The 18,193-nt window shown below is 31.3% G+C and overlaps 1 protein-coding gene across 1 annotated transcript in view; it reads right to left on the reverse strand.

Moving 5' to 3' along the window:
* The window catches only part of LOC134715334 (uncharacterized), a 33,534-nt gene extending 19,384 nt beyond the window's left edge, over positions 1-14,150 (reverse strand). The window contains exons 1-12 of the mRNA XM_063577443.1: positions 14,011-14,150; positions 10,707-10,833; positions 10,223-10,288; positions 9,492-9,719; positions 6,910-7,024; positions 6,291-6,438; positions 5,330-5,450; positions 4,490-4,682; positions 4,173-4,317; positions 3,799-4,024; positions 1,631-1,795; positions 1,007-1,149 (exon numbers count right to left, since the gene is read on the reverse strand). Coding sequence (XP_063433513.1) covers positions 1,007-1,149; positions 1,631-1,795; positions 3,799-4,024; positions 4,173-4,317; positions 4,490-4,682; positions 5,330-5,450; positions 6,291-6,438; positions 6,910-7,024; positions 9,492-9,719; positions 10,223-10,288; positions 10,707-10,799 — 1,643 coding nt within the window. The 5' untranslated portion in view covers positions 10,800-10,833; positions 14,011-14,150. The remainder of the gene's footprint in view (positions 1-1,006; positions 1,150-1,630; positions 1,796-3,798; positions 4,025-4,172; positions 4,318-4,489; positions 4,683-5,329; positions 5,451-6,290; positions 6,439-6,909; positions 7,025-9,491; positions 9,720-10,222; positions 10,289-10,706; positions 10,834-14,010) is intronic.
* Between the last annotated feature and the right edge of the window lie 4,043 nt (positions 14,151-18,193).

Raw genomic sequence — 18,193 nt, forward strand, 5'->3', positions numbered from 1 at the left:
GCCTTTGATTAGGGACTTTCCGTTCTGCATTTTCCCCGACGTTCGGTATTTTTGTAAGTTACTTTTTACATTTTATACATCATACAATTAAACATCCATAGAATGTTCAAATGTGATGGTCTATTCGTTGCCAGATACAGTTATTCGGATGAGGGGAGGGGTCATTAAAACATTGAAAATCCGGGCCAATTTCCTAAATCTAATTTCAAACCAGAGCAATTTTCAAGAAGTCTTTCAATATTTACATAAATTTATAGTATAACCGTTAAAAAGGTAAATTTTAAGGTTCTTACAAAATAATGGCTTATTTCGAAACAAATCACCTAAGTATAAACGCATGAAGATAGTCAAAAACTGTATTGGTCTCGAAAATGTATTAGGAAATCTTTGACCAAATTCCAAAATCTGTTGGTAATATTTATCATAAGCTATTTATTGTCTTTCTGAAACAAGTGAATTTACCTTAGTTTTTTTATACAGAAATCATGTGAGTGAATTTTATTGAAAAATGTTTTTTTTTACTAATTGTAAAGGTAAATGATAAAGACTTCTATTATCAACCTTCAGATAGATATAGGAATATGTGGTGTGTGTGACAATGAGACAAATCTCCATCCAAAAAACAATTTATAAAAGTAAACCAGTATATGTCAATGTACGGCTTTCAACACGGAGCCTTTGCTTACACCGAATAACAAGCTATAAAGGGACTCAAAATTACTAGTGTAAAACCATTCAAACGGGAAAACCAACGGTCTAATACATGTACATATATTCCGGTCTGTTAGGGAGAAAGAGGCGGAGAACGGAAAACCCAAACGGTCTAGTCTATATAAAAAACGTTTTATATTAAAGATGTTTTCCCTGTTAGGAGTATTAGCCTTATTTCTTTATTTTTTGTTGTTGATATATGCATATATCCTAGTACATTTGAAGGGTACCTGTCAATTGTTGAAATTTATTTGATTAAGAAATTATATGACAAAACTTCACAATATATACTCACTCTGAAATAGTCCCAGTTGGTGACATCGATGCAGTGAACAAGTCCTTGATGAATTCATTGTTACTGTTTAGCATACAACCAACCAGGTCAGAACTTAAATTGTCCCTGTTTCTTTCCAGGAAACCATCTGCGTTGTATACGACCTATTTAACAAGAAAACAAATAATAATAGTAATGATCTAGTCCATAACACACAACTAAGAGTTACCGAAATGATTTGTTGCATCATTTGCGCAGTTTGATATTTAAGTTCCAATTACAAATGTAGTGGTGACAGAAAATCAAAAACTATCAAAGGCCTAAATAAGTGAAACCGAAAAAATATTCCCGACTCTAAGCTTGTAATGCCTATTTGTCGAGAGAATAATGATCTTACTTTTCATATTCTTGTATATAGACGAGTCTTGTACTATTGACGTATCAGGTTATTTCAGTCTCCCAACCATATCAGAAGTTTTTGCTTAGACCTTCATACAATTACAAACCAGTTCTATTATCGGCATCAAAATATGACATTATTTCATAGTTAAATTTTACAATGATCAGTTCAATCAATTTCCTTTTTATTTACAGCATTGAGTTTGCCGTTTTCTTCTTAAATATCCTCTAAAATATTGTATATACCTGTTCAGCATAATGTTGAATTTCAAAGCAGGTCTTATTTCTTAAGGATTGAATATATCGATCACTTTCACTACAATATTTGTTCAGCTTCTGTACAAAACTTTTGTCACTGGATTGTGGAAAATGAGACTCCTCGTCCATTAATGATAAGATTCCATCCGGTTTCTAAGGAAAAATAGCATATTTGGTTATATATCATTAGATCGATTCAGTTACTAAGAATACAGTAGAAAATTTACGTATACTCCCATACCCACTAGCTGAAAGAAAAATAACAAAAAAACAGCTCCAAAACAAATTCTTATTGAAAAAAGTCCTATAAGTAAATGGCAAAATCGAAAGCTCTAACACATCAAACGAATGGACAATAACTATCATATTCCTGACTGAGTACAGACTTTCTAAATGGTTGATTACACCTTGTTTTATAGAAAGGCAATTGTTTACTATAGCAGCGTTATATTGATTTACATCTTTTATAAAAAATTTAAAAAAAACGAAAATACTATGTCAAGTTGCTAAGTGAATTTGTTCATTTGTATTTCTTTCAAATACTCCGGATGTATTGATAACCGAACTTTTATTTCAATTTGCGAATTCAATGCTCCTTGTCTGATATTTAACAGCTTGGCATTTAAAACGAAAAAATAAGTATATGGTCAGACCTACAATATATCTATAGACAATTGTGCATGAAACATCAAGACGAAAAACACAACGATCTATAAAAATGAGCAGTTGATGTGGGGTCAGAAATTCTCTGACTGTGCAAGGACTGTATGGCCAGTCAAGATCGTTAAAAATTTCTATTTGTTGGTTCAGAAAATGTGGAATTATGAAGCACCAAAGATTAATGCTATATAACGATTATAAACACCAACTAATCATCTAATACAAAACGATGAAAATTATTGAAAAGAAGATAGTGATATCAGATGCCATGGACGTGCAGGTATGTTTTTATGTTCCAAAAGGGTAAGCAGATAAAAAACATAATTTGAGAAAATATTGACTTTTTCAAACACAAATGTTTAAAATATAATTATATGATTATGACGTATGTTTAAAATCAACCTCATTTTTCAATGACACTTTCAGTCTTCGTACCATTTCAAGAGATATATTGTTAGTTTTCATTTGCAAAAACTTTGACTTATTTGATGGAAGTTTTTTGAATTTATGATATATAAGTAATCAGCATAACTTATGCATTACAAAAACGCATATCAAAAATGAAATATACATCATTCTCACGCCAATGTTATGCTGCTAATATATAAGATAAAAAATACATACTCCTAGAAATCTACATATCTTATTGATAAGCATCGAAAATAAAAGTAGAAAACGACTCTAACATTTTGCCGATTCATCATTTATAGTGAGTGTTGTATCATAAAATTCTTGCAAGTAATCAGTTCTATATGGATAACATTGTTTACATAATAAATTCATTCCGTTTAAAATTTTGAAATTTATCAGCGTCAAGTTTAAAAGCAAAACTGAGGAATCCATCATCTTATAAAAAATCAATAAAAAAAAACAAAATCATAACAAAATTCTTAAACATGAACGATGTGTGTTACTTAAAATCCCAGAAATATGAGAAGACAAATTGGCACATGAAGTAACAAATGCGTTGTATGATGAACTGGGATTACTTTTAATATACTAAATAGTGTGAATATCTTGCTGATATCCTTCAACCTATTTCAATGGATTTTACCTCACACTGCAAGGAAACGACAAAAGAATAAATGATTAATGGTACAAAATGTTTCTCGATTCTTTTCCTTTTACTTCGTCCTCTCTAACTATCAAAAAGAGAGGTCTAATACATTACCATAAATAGTATAAGCGAGGCGAATGATAGCAAAGGAGCATTCAAACTTACAAGTCGAAAATAAATTGACAAAGCCATTGCTAAAAAGGCAGGCAGACAAACAACAGTACACAAAACAACACAGAAATCCAAAGGCTTAGCAAAAGGAAAACCATCAATAAAGGCAACAGTAGTATACTGCTGTTAAAAATTCATACATCGATAGTGAAAAACAAATCCGGCTTACAAACTGAAACGTATCAAGACTTGGGATTGATCGGAGGTGCTCAGGAAGAGTAAAGGATGTTTAAATCTTTTGTATTCTTTTCATGTCGTTCTCTATTACCTTAAACAGAAGATCTAGAACGTCATCATTAGAGTGGTACATTATGTTTCTCCATTCTATTCCTTCTATATCGTATTCTCTTTGTTCTCTGGGAAAGATATATTCCATAAAATATTGCTGTAACCTTTCATTGGAAGCATTGATGAAAAATTGGTCGAAGCTGTTGTTTGTAAAATTCTCAAATCCAGACAGGTCAAGCAGGCTTATTGATGGTCCTCTGACCATGCTGAAATGAGTATGGGATTTGTTTTACAAAAGACATATATGGCATATATTCATTTTTAAAGAACTTTAATAAGACAAATTAGAAATTTAAGTACTAGTTAAAAGTAAAAAATTTACGAATATTTCAAAAATTGAAATTGAATACTTACTTTGATTGACGTTTCTTCGCTGTCCATATTTTTCTGTTGATCTGTCCAACAATCCACCCAAAGAGTCTGGAGTAAAGGTCCTTGGCTAAAGCATCTCTGCTGTTGTTTGCATCTCTGAAGTTTTTCCATGACTGAATTCTCTCTCCTTTATAAATAGAAAAAAAAAAATAACGCATCATATATTTTAAACATACTAATTGTGTCTGTGCAACGTTCGATGTTGTCTTGAAGACATTTGGAAAAAAAAACTTCACCCTATGAGTACAGTTAAGCCAGCATATTCTTCGTGGTAGATTTGAAAATACATGTTTACTCACCCTTTATGTAGTTGACGTTGGAAATTAGTGCTTCAGTTAGTTCAACCTCATCTTCTATTCCAAGTAACTTAGCAACAGCATGTAGGGGATACTCGTCTGCCACGGTGACTCCATCTGTTTCCTCGCATGTTACGAACTGAATGTTGGCTAGATGTAACACTGCTGCTAGAACTAGAAATATTACTGAGATGTGCTGAAAAATTAAAGCAAAATTAACAGTAGCATAGTTTCTACCGTACATGTTCTTCATGAGGTCATACAAAAAGTAAAACCACAAAAATACTGAACTCCGGGGAAATTCAAAACGGCGAGTTCCTAAATAAATGGCAAAATTAAAAGCTCAAACACATCAAACGAATGGATAACAACTATCATATTCATATCTTGATTCAAGAATTTAAGTCTATAAATCTTCTTTCGTGATTTATCAGTATTTGATTTAACCAATAAAAGCTGCCAAAAGAAAACACAAAAATTGTGTACTCATAAGGTTTTCAATCCGTGCTGTTCAGCTGTAGATTGTTCAATGAGTTGTGGACTATTGCACGTCTTTTCATTATGTTCTCTAATGAATATAGAATTGTCTGTCCATACTCGACGGCACGTCTACATTTCACCGTAGTATCATCTATACTTGTCCCGTATTAAGTCTTTTTACATCTGAAGGCAAATATAACTACGACATTGGGATAAATTTCTACATTCCGAAATGTCTTGCATTTCATCAACTTGTGTGTAAATTGTATTGCCTTATATTTAAGGTTAAAGCTACTGAATAAGTTAAAGTGTGCAATGCATTAACAATGTTATATTTATTAGATGTTTAAACCATTATATTACCTCTTCAGAAAATCCTATTTCTGCCATAATTTTGGTCAGATTTGTAAACATTTGATGGTAGTATTCGTATTCTTCGTTGTCTTTGAACACACTACTACTTTGGTCATCGTCCCTCATGATCCTATGAATTGGGAAAATTGTGATTTTAGTATTATATATATTTGGAAGAATGTTTCTCCATAAACACACACTGTACGCAAATACGTCATATCATATTTAAAGACAAATAATTTTCTTAACAACAGGTTTATATTTCCTCAGCATATAGTTTTTATTTTTGTACACTTGACGTGCGGAAAGAGACAAACCAGTACACCTTCTCTTCAGGAGTGATATTGTGGTTGATGAAGAGAAACAAAAAAAACAAAAAAATAAATGCTGGACAAATGTTCTACATGTATGTATAAAAATTCTCGTGTTTCAAAGGTGTCACCGTTACTTTATTTATAACAACAGATAGATGATTCATACGTTTTCTTATAGAAAAGAGCGTACTGTCTTAAATCTAAAATTACATTTATCATGAATTCATGACACTTTATTTTTAAAATGATAAAATCATATCAAACGGTCAGTATATCGGTTTTTAGCACCGATGTGATAGTATTTGAATAAGTATTTGGAAAGAGAGCGAAACATATATACAGTTGACAATAAAATGATATTTTTATACCTCTACTGTGACATTTATTGTATATCGCACATAAATATATTATGTTCTAATATTTTTGTTACATGTTTACTTAGTCATGATACACAACAGCATAACTAACGTTTAACGAGCAATTACACTGGACATGCAATTGTGTATATTTTGTCAATGGTACAGAGGAATAATATAGGCATTCAGCACATGTCTCAGATCCCCCTAATATACCTTAATTTAACACTAAGGTATAGAGGGGGAATTCTGAGACAAATGCCTGGGGCATTCCGTTTATCTTTACTAATGTGTAGATACCTATGGCAATCAGGATCTTCCAAAAAGTAATAGAGTAATCTGTCTCTTGACATCCCAGCAAATAATGCATAGAAGACATGAAAATTTTTCTCGCCAGGACTCCGATGGACAACTCTTGATTTCTCCAAAATGTAATCATCAATTTTAGCTGTTGTAGAAATTTATTGAAAATTCATATTTATGTTGTATAATACAAAAAATTATTGACAGATCAATATTATGTCAGAGTTATTTGAAATAATAACCACAAAATTAAATACACATTTTCTTGTGGTAAATAGTAATAATGATGTATCGATGTTTGTGAAATTTTATCTTGTAAAATACGAAGAAATAAGAACGTTATTTGCTACAATTTTTGCATCGATACAGTGTCTTTTCGTGATATTCTGAACATTTTGTTTTCAAATTATTTGGAAAGCACTTTTCATTTTTTTACATGATGAAGGTTTATATGATGATGATGCATTGAAACACGTTGATACATTTAACCCTATGGTTATTTAAGAAATACATAACAATTAAAAGAGGAAAAAAATTAACGAGATCGTGGTTTTTTATAAAGAAATTTACATAAGAATAAAAAGATAATAGACTTTTTGTTATCGCCATTCATTACCTCCCAACAACGATCCATCTTCGGCATACTGCAGTTCAATGAATTTACCAAAACGACTTGAATTTTTGTTCATAACAGTAGATGCATTACCAAATGCTTCTAGCAGTGGATTAATCTGTCAAAATATAAAACAAGTAAAATGATTTATTGATTTTTAGTGTTTGACGCCATTTCCTGCACTTCTATTTATTCGTGGGGGTCATTATTTATTGGTGTAGATCTATGTTAAACAATTTGTTGGTTTTTTTTTGTGTTTTAACACTACTTTCAGCAATACTAGCAATTTCTTGTCAGGCAGTTTTCAATGATAGCGGAATTTGGAGTGTCCGGAGAGAACCAACCTTTCGCAGAAAAACTGACCATACTAGTTAATTGAAATTACAATTTAACGTAGAAGGTACTGTCACGTTCTGGGCCCGAGTTCACAACATCAGTGTTTTCAAGATAGTGCTATAGTGGTTGGCCAATTAAGACCAGTCGGTCCAACAAGTAAAAGAAAATAGTACTTTTTTGTTTGTTTGTTTGTTTGTTTGATGGGTTCATCTCTAGCACTTTTTGAAATTAAGTTTCACCGGGAAGGACCAAACCCCTAAATCATGTTTTTTTACTTGCATTTATGACGAGGTGCATGTAAATGACCAAAAGGAGTAAACTAAAATAGAAAAACCCTTGCTTCTTAGGGGTTGGAATTGTAGTTTTTAAACTAATTTCAACATTTAACAACGAGGAAATTTTATAAATTATGTTGAAATAACACTGTTAATTTGAATCTTGTGTAGTTCTTTTGAAATGGATTGACAAATGTTTCATTCAAGGGTAATATGAAATATACAGTTGTTATTTCAGTCATATTATTAGTTATTTCACAATACAACATACATTTTTATACGTTGTGTTTCTAATTGAGTATCAGGGAAAACAACTTAGTATATACAATATCTTGAATAAAAGACATATCATGGCATATCTGGGTTTGTTGGCTTTTAGGTGGGTGATGAAAGGAATTGTGTTATAAGATAAAAAATTATTAACATCCTTATCCTTTTACTTTTGTTGGGTAATTGTCTCAACGACAGTCACATAACATGTCATAATTTTGAAATAAGTACATTTACCCCACAAATCGTGTAGTGACTGTATTTGTTAGAAACCACAGTATTGTGAAATCATGAACAAGTCTATTGTTTGTGTGAAAATAAGTAATAAGATTACAGATAGAACGTGAATGACGACAGCTAATTGGCTGACGTCTGTTTACCAAAAATTGACGCAGATATTGGAAAATATCACAAAAAAATTGTGACAATATCATCGTATGGTAGAGGGGCTTGTAAGAGATTATGTGCATTCTGTTAACTTCCTACTATCTTTACTTTGATGTAAGTGTGGTATTGCTACCTCATTTACGTGTCTTTCACACAGTAGAACCCAGTTTCAGAGGTATTTTGTTTTAAAATCTCGTTGAATTTGACGAGAATTAGATTATTTTCCGTATTTTGGCAAAATCCTATGAATATTCCCCTATTTTAATATTTCAAAATCCGTACATGCCTCCCATTTCATTTCATTCAACTCATTAACAGTTTTAAATCAAAGTCTTGGTCACTTTTTCATTATAAAAGGTTAAAACCTTTCTTTCTTTTAGAAGGAAAGGTACAACTATTTATTCATATTAGGGATTTCCCCTGGCAAAACTGTACATTTATCATTGTGCAAGTATGACAATTGTCACTTCACCTGTAAAAAAGGTGAACTATCTCTTAACTATATCATTAGTCCCATGCATAAACATGAAAAAGCCATCATTACTTCAATCATATATCATTTGTTCGCCGATGCAATAATCATATTGAACATCAATCGATGAATGTTAATAGGTCAGTGGTAGTAAAGGGAAAGGAAATGACTTAATTATTATTATCTTTCTAGAAATTAAGTGACACAAGGACAAATTATTGTTTGACAAAATCATGTACTTATTATCACAAAATATGCATTAATATTATGGCAGGTATAGAATTTGTAACTACTTATGTTGTCATATTTTGCAACAAAAATGTAAAATGTATTCATTATTGCATGAACGATATAAAGCCTTTATTGACATTGCAGAATGCTAAAATTCTATAACAAAAGAAATCACTTTTGGTACTTAAAATCTAAAAGAACAGATTTACTTGTGTTTTAAATATTAAAGTTTCTTTCGAAATAAGATACTTCACAATTGTTATGTAATAGGTCCTAGTCAATATACTTTAAAATGAATGATTCACTTCATTTTTAACTAAGATGCCCCTAGTTTGGAGAGTTTCATGTTTGTTCTCTGGAAAGATCCCCTCCAATAACTGTTTGATGAGTCGTTATGATCGTTAGGTGAACAAATACAAGATCAATTGATGGAAAGACATATTGCCGAAACAAAAATGCTTAATGTCTGCTCCCAAAACCAATCAATTTAACAATTACTAAATCAATCACAATGAATTTTCCCTTATTCGGAAACAGATGTCATACAAAGAAATAATGTACACTAAATTCTGACTATTTCTTTATACAAAGAATGCTATATTCCTATACAGTACCTGGACAATCTTATCAAGTAGAGACTCGTCATCACTTGGGCTGAGTTTCATCAGATGTTGTATCATGTACTTGGTACTTTCTGTTTTGCCGGACCCGGACTCTCCACTAACCAGTATACATTGGTTCCGTTTGGTGTCTTGCATTGCCCGGAAAGCTTGGTCGGCCACCCAGAATAAATGTGGTGGTCTTTGGGAACGAACGGTGAGGTTTTTGTAATCATGATGATTCTGAGAAATAAATTTAACTTAAATTAGACATGCAAAGGTATCATTATCATGTAAAAACATAAGAAACCGTATTAAAATAGTATTTCGTTTAAAAAATTCTTTCATATATTTTTTTGTTGCAATCTTGCTTTCTAATTAAACAAAACTTGAAAAGCACCACAAGGAGATATTTCATCGTTAGCAACTGAATAACATAAAGAAAATGTGTCTGATTAAATTGTTCTAATTAAACAAAAAAGATATATTATAGACGTATTCACATGTGAAAAACCATGCTTCTGGTATTACTTGAATTTAATGCATGTATTCTTCCTATAATACTATCTAATTTTATTTATTTTAGGTTAGCTAACAAGTGTCTACAATATACAATAAACATTGGAATGAAATAGAGATTCATAGTATCTATAATAATTAATGTCAATCAATATTTAATATTTTTTTCAACAAATATTCATCCATTTGTGGGTTCAATGTGAAAAAATATCAACAAAGATAAATACCTTTTCGTCGAATAGATGTAGTGGTTTACATGGATTGATGGCTACCAATATTTCTCCTATGTATGTCTGAAAAAACAACAGTGAACAAATTTTAATACACCTTAGATGTAAATCTAGCTTGTAAAACTCAGGGTTATTAAGTATTTAGACATGTTTTTTCACGTTTTAAAGTTAAATTCTACACATTTGCAAAATACACAGACCACCTAAAAACAATTGAAGGCATGAATAAGATTGAGTGATTGATTGATTTGTGCTGAGTGTACAATGGTATAAGATACACTTTTGTTAAAAATTAGACGAAAAGTTGTCTGACTGTTTGGAATGTAGACGTTTCATAGTTTTTTTTCAATATCAGCAACTACCTTCATTTGCTTTTCTAAAACGCTTTGAAATTTTTGGGTTTGAAAATGTCAACCTTTTCATTCAGAAACAGTTTAGAAATAAGGTCAAGAACGACATGCAGTTCTTAATATTTACTCACATAAAATATGTCTTTGTTGAACCTGCATCTTAAAGTTTGGACAATGGAAGTTTCATCAAGAATTTCTAATTCACTTAAATCTTCTGTTTTCATTTCGTCTACTCCAATTCTATTCTAAACAACTTTCCTGAAATACAAATGAATAGTGTTAAGACTAAAAACAAATTCCTGAAACTTCCCAATTTCATTTGATATTTTATAGTGTGTCCTTCTATGTTGTAATGTCACACTTTTGTTTCAGATACGGGTGAAGGTTTGGTATCAATAAAACGTTTAAACCCGCTTCAATTGTTTGCATCTGTCCTAAGTCAGGAATCTGACGTTCGATAGTTGTCATTTGTGGCTGAATTTGTATAGAAACACAATGTGGCTTGGATAAACCAGTTTTTCATGCACGCAATGTGGCTTGGTTCAACAAGTTTTACACCACACATTAATATGCTCTTTTTTCTGATTAGACCATTGTAATAAAGAAAATCACAAGCATGAAACCATATGCACACACAATGCAGCTACACACAGGATGGCCACTAACTAATGCAAGTGAATAAAAGACGATATATAATTAATTTTGGATGGCAGGGTCATACATTGTATTAGCTTGAAATTATGTAAAACAAAAATTAACGAAAAACAACATGAAATCTTAAGAAAACTAAATACAAAGATAAATCATAAGGGGTGAATGGGGTTAAGAAATATGGACCAACGGGACTTCTCTCGCGCAAAGCAGTTAAGTCCATGTTGAGAGGTCCAGTTTTTATAGGGTGTATATATCTGCAATTAATATTCTATTAGGTTTTAGATGTTAAATCCGATGTAGGAAGGGTCAGGGAGTTCAACCGGTCTTGCAAACACTCTTGGAGTTGCAGGATACACATTTCTGTGACTGTCTAACATAGCGTATAATTCAAGTGACAGTTAAAATTGTACACGTTTCGTCCTAATCGACACCTTTTTCACTTATCTAATTTATTGTAAATGTGTCCTGATATAAAATTGAGAATGGAGATGGGGAATGTGTCAAAAATAAACAACAACCCGACCACAGAACAGATAACAGCAGAAGTTCGCCAATAGGTCTTCAATGCAGCAATATGTATGAATTGTATGCAACTAAGTATTTCACAATCAACAAATAATATAGCTATTATAGAAAGCGTGCAAATATTTAAAAAAAAACTTTTAATACAAAAGCCTTAAAATAACTACGATCAGTAGAAAAATTTAGAACGATGTTAGTACTGGTATCTGTCATGTTGTCCTGTAATATAGTCATTATATCTTACATTGGGTCAGTCTTGTTGAGAAAAAATAGAAAAGAAATCTATTTTATTATCGAAATCGATTGTCTACATATGTTAAAAAGGAATGCTTCGCCTCCAACTCATCGTTAACATTACTTTCTACATACTCATTTACAATGTAACATGGTTGAGTATATTCAAATACAACCAATGGACAAATACTCGAAATCATGATGAGAGCTGCAATGTTCTACGATTAAGACAGGCAATTTCAAGAGAGGATAATATATAAATCAGGATATGTGGTATTATTAATTCATTTCACTTCAAGATGTGGTGTGATCTGTGATTAGCCATTTACTGTCACACATCTATCCACCAGATGGGTTTGTACGTGAACAACTTAATATATATAGGAAGATGTGGTATGAGTGCCAATGACACAATTTTCCATCCAAGTAACAATTGATAAAATTAAACCATTATAAGTCAAGGTACGCCTTTAACGCGGAGCCTTGGCTCACACCGAACAGCAAGCATTTAAGGTCATGTAGCAAAAAATATCCAGATCTTAGGCACTCTGGATATAAATGAGTCACATTCGGTGATATATGTGTAAGGCTTCATTTAATACGGTGGTAGTGGGACGGTTGATTTCTACATATAATAACCTTTCTTTAAATACAAACAAATGATGTCAAGGTATTAGCATGTTTAAAAGTTATCCTAGTAGTTATTAACTTAAAAAGTAAAGCATTGTCGCATTGCAAATTTGAAGTCAAAATTTTGTACTTCCAAAAAAAATTAAAGATGTTAAACAGATTTTTTTACAGCATTAAGTTATTCTTTTTTTTTTTTTTTTTTTAGATCAAATTGGTCATAAATTGCCCTATTCATACTGATTAATAAATCAGCAATTTTGACCAAATTAATTTTTTTTCAAAATATAAATTATGCTACCAAAATTGACTATGCTAACAAAATATAAGTTCATTCTAAAATATACAAAAGTAATAGTGTTGAGATATTTTGAGTATTTGAAATTCGTCAACAAGACAAGATATTTCTCAATAGAATTAATTTAGTATTATTCCTTCATGCAATGTAAAATTAACAACGAAATATTCAGTTACACGATCGCCAATGTGTACAATCTAACAATTTCTTTGCAGATTTTGTTCTTTCATATTTAAATGTTTTTTCGTAGAATATTAATATTTGCATTTACTTAACATTCTGTTGCACAGGAAAAATATAGACGGAATCGGAAAGTATCTAAATGCTTTCGTTCGTCAAGAACCATAATAAAATATCGTACACAAGCATATTAGCCTGTCTCTAAAGGTACAGTAAACAAACTTCGTCTAAACTTAATAAAAAAGAGAAATGTTAATAAGATCTTAAAGGACAAAGAACAAAGGGTTAAGTGTTTCTTTTCCCCCTCTTTTGTAGATACACAATAATTCATTTCAGAAGAGAATTATCATTTTTATTTGGTGTTATTAAAGCCTTATATATATGCTAGACGAAATTTAAGACACAGAAATTGTTAAGTAATTTGCTTTTTTCATACAATTATCAATAAATCATAATTTTGAAATCTTTTGAGTTATTTAAGAGATAATTATTATCAGTTATGCATAGCTGGCGGATATTGCATATTTAATGCGTAATAACTTATCAAAATGAAGCCTTGTGTGTGTTAATTTTTGTTAACATACGCATTCTTTCTTTTTTGTATTTCGTTTTTTACAAATTGCCCTTTTGAAGATAAGACGAGATATTCAAGCCTTTGAAATCAGAATAATGAAGACCCCCCCCCCCCCCTTAACACTTTTTACCGTATACCTGCACACAAAAAAGCTTACAAAACCAAGTCGGTTTAAAAAATAATAAAAAATGATAATTAATCCCCATATTTGCATATTATTAAAAAAAGATGTGAAATCAATATTTAAAATTAGAAAAATGCTGGTTTTCAGAGACGCACTTTCAATGTTGCCAAATGTATGGTTCGAAATATCTGTATTACACAATAAAACAAACAAGGTACTTACAGGGGAAAAGTCTTTTGTTAAATCCAAGCACGTAACATTATATATTTGTTTTTGTTTCCAATTGTTTAATTCAGTTTTAAATATTTGAAATAATTATCTAAATCACTCTTTTCGTTTCCTCTACCAATTCTGTCCCAATGAAAACACCAATGTTCTGTATTAATTGATGATCACGTGACATCATTTCATGACAATGAGTGACATATGATTCCCATTTGACGAATTCGTAAAACAATACATAAGACATTAAATCTATGTTAGTACTGTTATAGCTTCGGTGTCTTTGTAGAGGTGTTATTGGCTGTTTGTTTTGATACTTTTACAGTTACTTTGAGTCTATACCGATACTACTTTAAGTCTATACCGATTCTACTTTAAGTCTATACCGACTCTACTACGAGTCTTTACCGATTCTTCAGTGGAATGTCGTGTCTACCACTTCAAAGATTTTAATTTCCGCAATTATGAGATCGAGTTCATTAACGTGGTGCAATAGTGTTGGAATTTTTTTAAGAAAACACATTTTTTTTTTATCGGAAATAGAATTAAAGGAAAATATTACCCTGATAATAAAAAAAAATAATCCTCTCTAATAGAAAACTACAACACATGTACCTGATATGGAACTAGTATTTTGTTTCTTCCGCTCTTTTAACGGCTTAGAATATGAAAATATAAACATTCATCTGTTTTGCCCAAAATGTTCCTTCTCGATATTTAGGTAAATTAAACATTTATTGTCGTGAATTTTATTACCCAATCGACTGTCAGAATAACGATAAAAATAGAATACTGAAATCATAAATTTTCAACAAAAAGACATTTTTGTGGCTATCAGTAAGAAATTGACGTAACAACTTATATTTTCACGTATAATTGTAGATGTAAATAATAGATAATAATGTAAATATGTATTCAATTGTTGACATCACACCTCTAATGATAGGTCGATAGCTTTAGGACGTATACAATGACAACACTACACAAGGCGTGTACCTGTGTTTATTTCCTATTCTAAAATAACTGTGTCATGGTGGTTGATATGGCTTAGATAGGAACATTTTATAACAGATATTATGGAACCGGAATTACATTTCAAGTTTATCATGATTATCTGGAGGCGCAGGTGATTCTGCTGTTTGATGTTACTTCCAGTGATAAGCCTTTCGTGCTAATTAAGGACAAGAAAATAATAAATCGAAAAGGACGTTCTGCCTGAAAGTGTCGACCGAGATTTAACTACTTAAAACAAATAAGCCTTTTATGATGACACCGAGACTTACAAGAGTTGTTATAATGACTCTTTAAATATTTTGCAAAGCATGACATGCCCAAAAAAAAACAATCGTAAAAAAAGGGTTTAGATCAGGGTAGCGTTGTTAGCTAGTATGTACGCATAACGAAATTTGTCATTTACCTCTATTGACGAAACACCTCGAATACCTGAAATATCATAGTTAATATATTCTCTATGTGATGACCTTTCGAATAAACTATTTATAAATTTCCTTCCGGCCCCCCTCCCTCTAATTGCAATGGAGGAGGGAGAAATCAATAAAACCAAAAAAGGTAAATATTAAAATTTGGTATTGCACAACAATTTTAGTATGTCGACGAGTTTACATTTTTTTTTGTGAAAATCAACTTTTAACATTTACAGAGGCAGGAACCAAACTTTAAAGAGATGTAACTGTATAACGTAAAGGAATTCACACAAACAAACAAACATACAAAACAATAAGTCAGCTAAAACTGTAAAATTACGGAAATCACCAGGATAATATAAATGCTATATTTCGGACTCTTAATTAATCGTCTAGAGTCTAGACAAGTTACGAATAAATCTAACGTGCAATTATTTATTTGTAAACATGTAATCATAAGCATAAATGATGTTAAATGTTCCTTATGCAGATGAAAATGACAATTTTTATGATATATTGCAACACATTTCTAACTTGAATTTGTCATTTTTAGAATGGATGTTGATGGGAGATTTTCGATATAACAGTACTAATTAAACTTAGTTTCAGCTTTATTTTCCTAGTGGTCTTATAGAGCTTTACATAGTGTTTTGACACCTGTGCCTTGTTGAAGACAATTTATTAACCTTTATATGTCTTTGTTGTATCTTTTTTATTCATATACTTTGAATTTAATTAGCATTGGTAATGACCTCTTTACACTGATATATAATAATACTTAATAAAAAAGGTATTAATTGCGCGCGCACTGCAATAATATAATGATTATCGAGTTATTTTCTTTAGATAATACTCGAGTACCTGCACAAGTTTTAACGCCAAAAACAGAACATGTTTTAGAGCATACTTAAATACTTTTAAAAATTGATTGGTCTACAGAAAATATTAAAAAAAATCTTTCCATGGCCAACATAGAAAAAGACAAGAGAATTTGCATAATGATTAGTCTATGATTGAAAATACTAGTATGCGTGCCTGTCTTGTGATTCTGTCCTAATTGACACAATGCTTAGTGTAAAAGTAAGAAGGAGAGATGATATTGCATGTGACAAAAATAAGATGTTTTAGACAGCTCGTGAAGTTCAGGTTCGATAACGTTATGACATCTGACCGGGAGAAACCATCAATGAATGCAACTTAATATTATCGAACTCTGCATGCAACAAGGTAAAACTGGTTAAGCAGGGAACTGTCTACCATTACGAAACATATCGGATTTCACACACTGTAATGTTGCGAGGTTCGTGTTGCTTGAAATATTTAGGTTCTTGGTAGTGTTTTGTTTACTTTTGTATATTTCATCGATTCGGGTTATTTTTGGCCATGGCTTTTGTCTGTTATTCTACTTGTGGATAGACATTGCTTCCTCTGTCTCCTTTCTAGCTTGTTAGTGAATACTTTTGGAGTGGTTGCTTTTACAAATTACAAAAAAAATCAATATTTTCCGTTGTTGGTAATAACTTTAATTTCATGAAAAAAATATGTTCTTTAGTATTACAATATAAGATCATAATATATATAAAAATACCTACACTTAGACTGGGCTCTTCTTTGAAATACCTTGACAACAACACTATTTTGTCAACAAACAAAAATACTGTTAAACAGAACACGAGATGTACTTGTTGCTGACGCAACTTTTTGGCAGAATGTGTTTGATCATGATTCAAACCCACATTAAAATGGGATCGGGTATGAGACGTGTAATATGGTGATGGTTCATACCGATCTTTGAACAACATTGTTAAAACTCTGTCAGGTTATCTGTATGATTGTTTTAAAATTATTCCATTTTTTCCTGCTACCAGCCAGCCATTGTATGAAACAGCATATAAACATAAATCGAATAACACTTTTTACTTTGCCTTTAATTATAGAACTTTCTCTCCAAGGTATATAATAATAAACATATTTTGTATTATTGCTCATGAGACAACTTTCCACGAGAGTTCAAATGAAGTGGATTTAATAATCATAGTGCCTTCAACAATGAGAAAAGAATCAAACTGTATTGTCGGATATTTAAGGTTCCGGCATGAAACATGTGAAAAAGAAATAAAACGAGAAAACTAACGGCTTTACCTATGACAAAACAAATATGACGGAAATGAACCAACGACAACCACTGAACTACATGATCCTGACTTGGGACATGCACATAAAGAATGTGGCGTGGTTACACATGTTTTACATCTATTTTGAGCGAACAGTAATATAAAAATTGCTATTTTCGTCACAGGTAATTTTGTGGTCCTCTTTGCGGTTTGCGTTAAAGTAATGTATTTTTTTTATTTTAAAAGAAAGAAAACGTAAGAAGAAACCAAATGAAAAGTGGACTGCCCTGTTTATATTAGTTTAATTTTTAATTGTCCTAAACTATTTCTTAAAACCCTTAAATGAAGGGCGTATACATTATGAAAGTGAAGCTTTATGTAACATCTCATTAGAATACAATTTAGTATGCTGTGGATTCATTTATTTTCGTGGGTACCAATTTTCGTGGATTAGGAAAAACTTGCATGTTCGTGGTTATTTAATTTCGTGGTTTTTATGCAGTCTACATACAAGCCTATAGCAAATTTGTCATTCGTGGAACATTTAATTTCGTGGTTCACATGTAACCACGAAATCTACGAAAATTGGTATCCAACGAAAATTAATGAATCCACAGTGTTTGATTACTTTTAAAACCCTTTACA

Source organism: Mytilus trossulus, chromosome 4, assembly GCF_036588685.1.
Source record: "Mytilus trossulus isolate FHL-02 chromosome 4, PNRI_Mtr1.1.1.hap1, whole genome shotgun sequence".
Classification (NCBI taxonomy): domain Eukaryota; kingdom Metazoa; phylum Mollusca; class Bivalvia; order Mytilida; family Mytilidae; genus Mytilus; species Mytilus trossulus.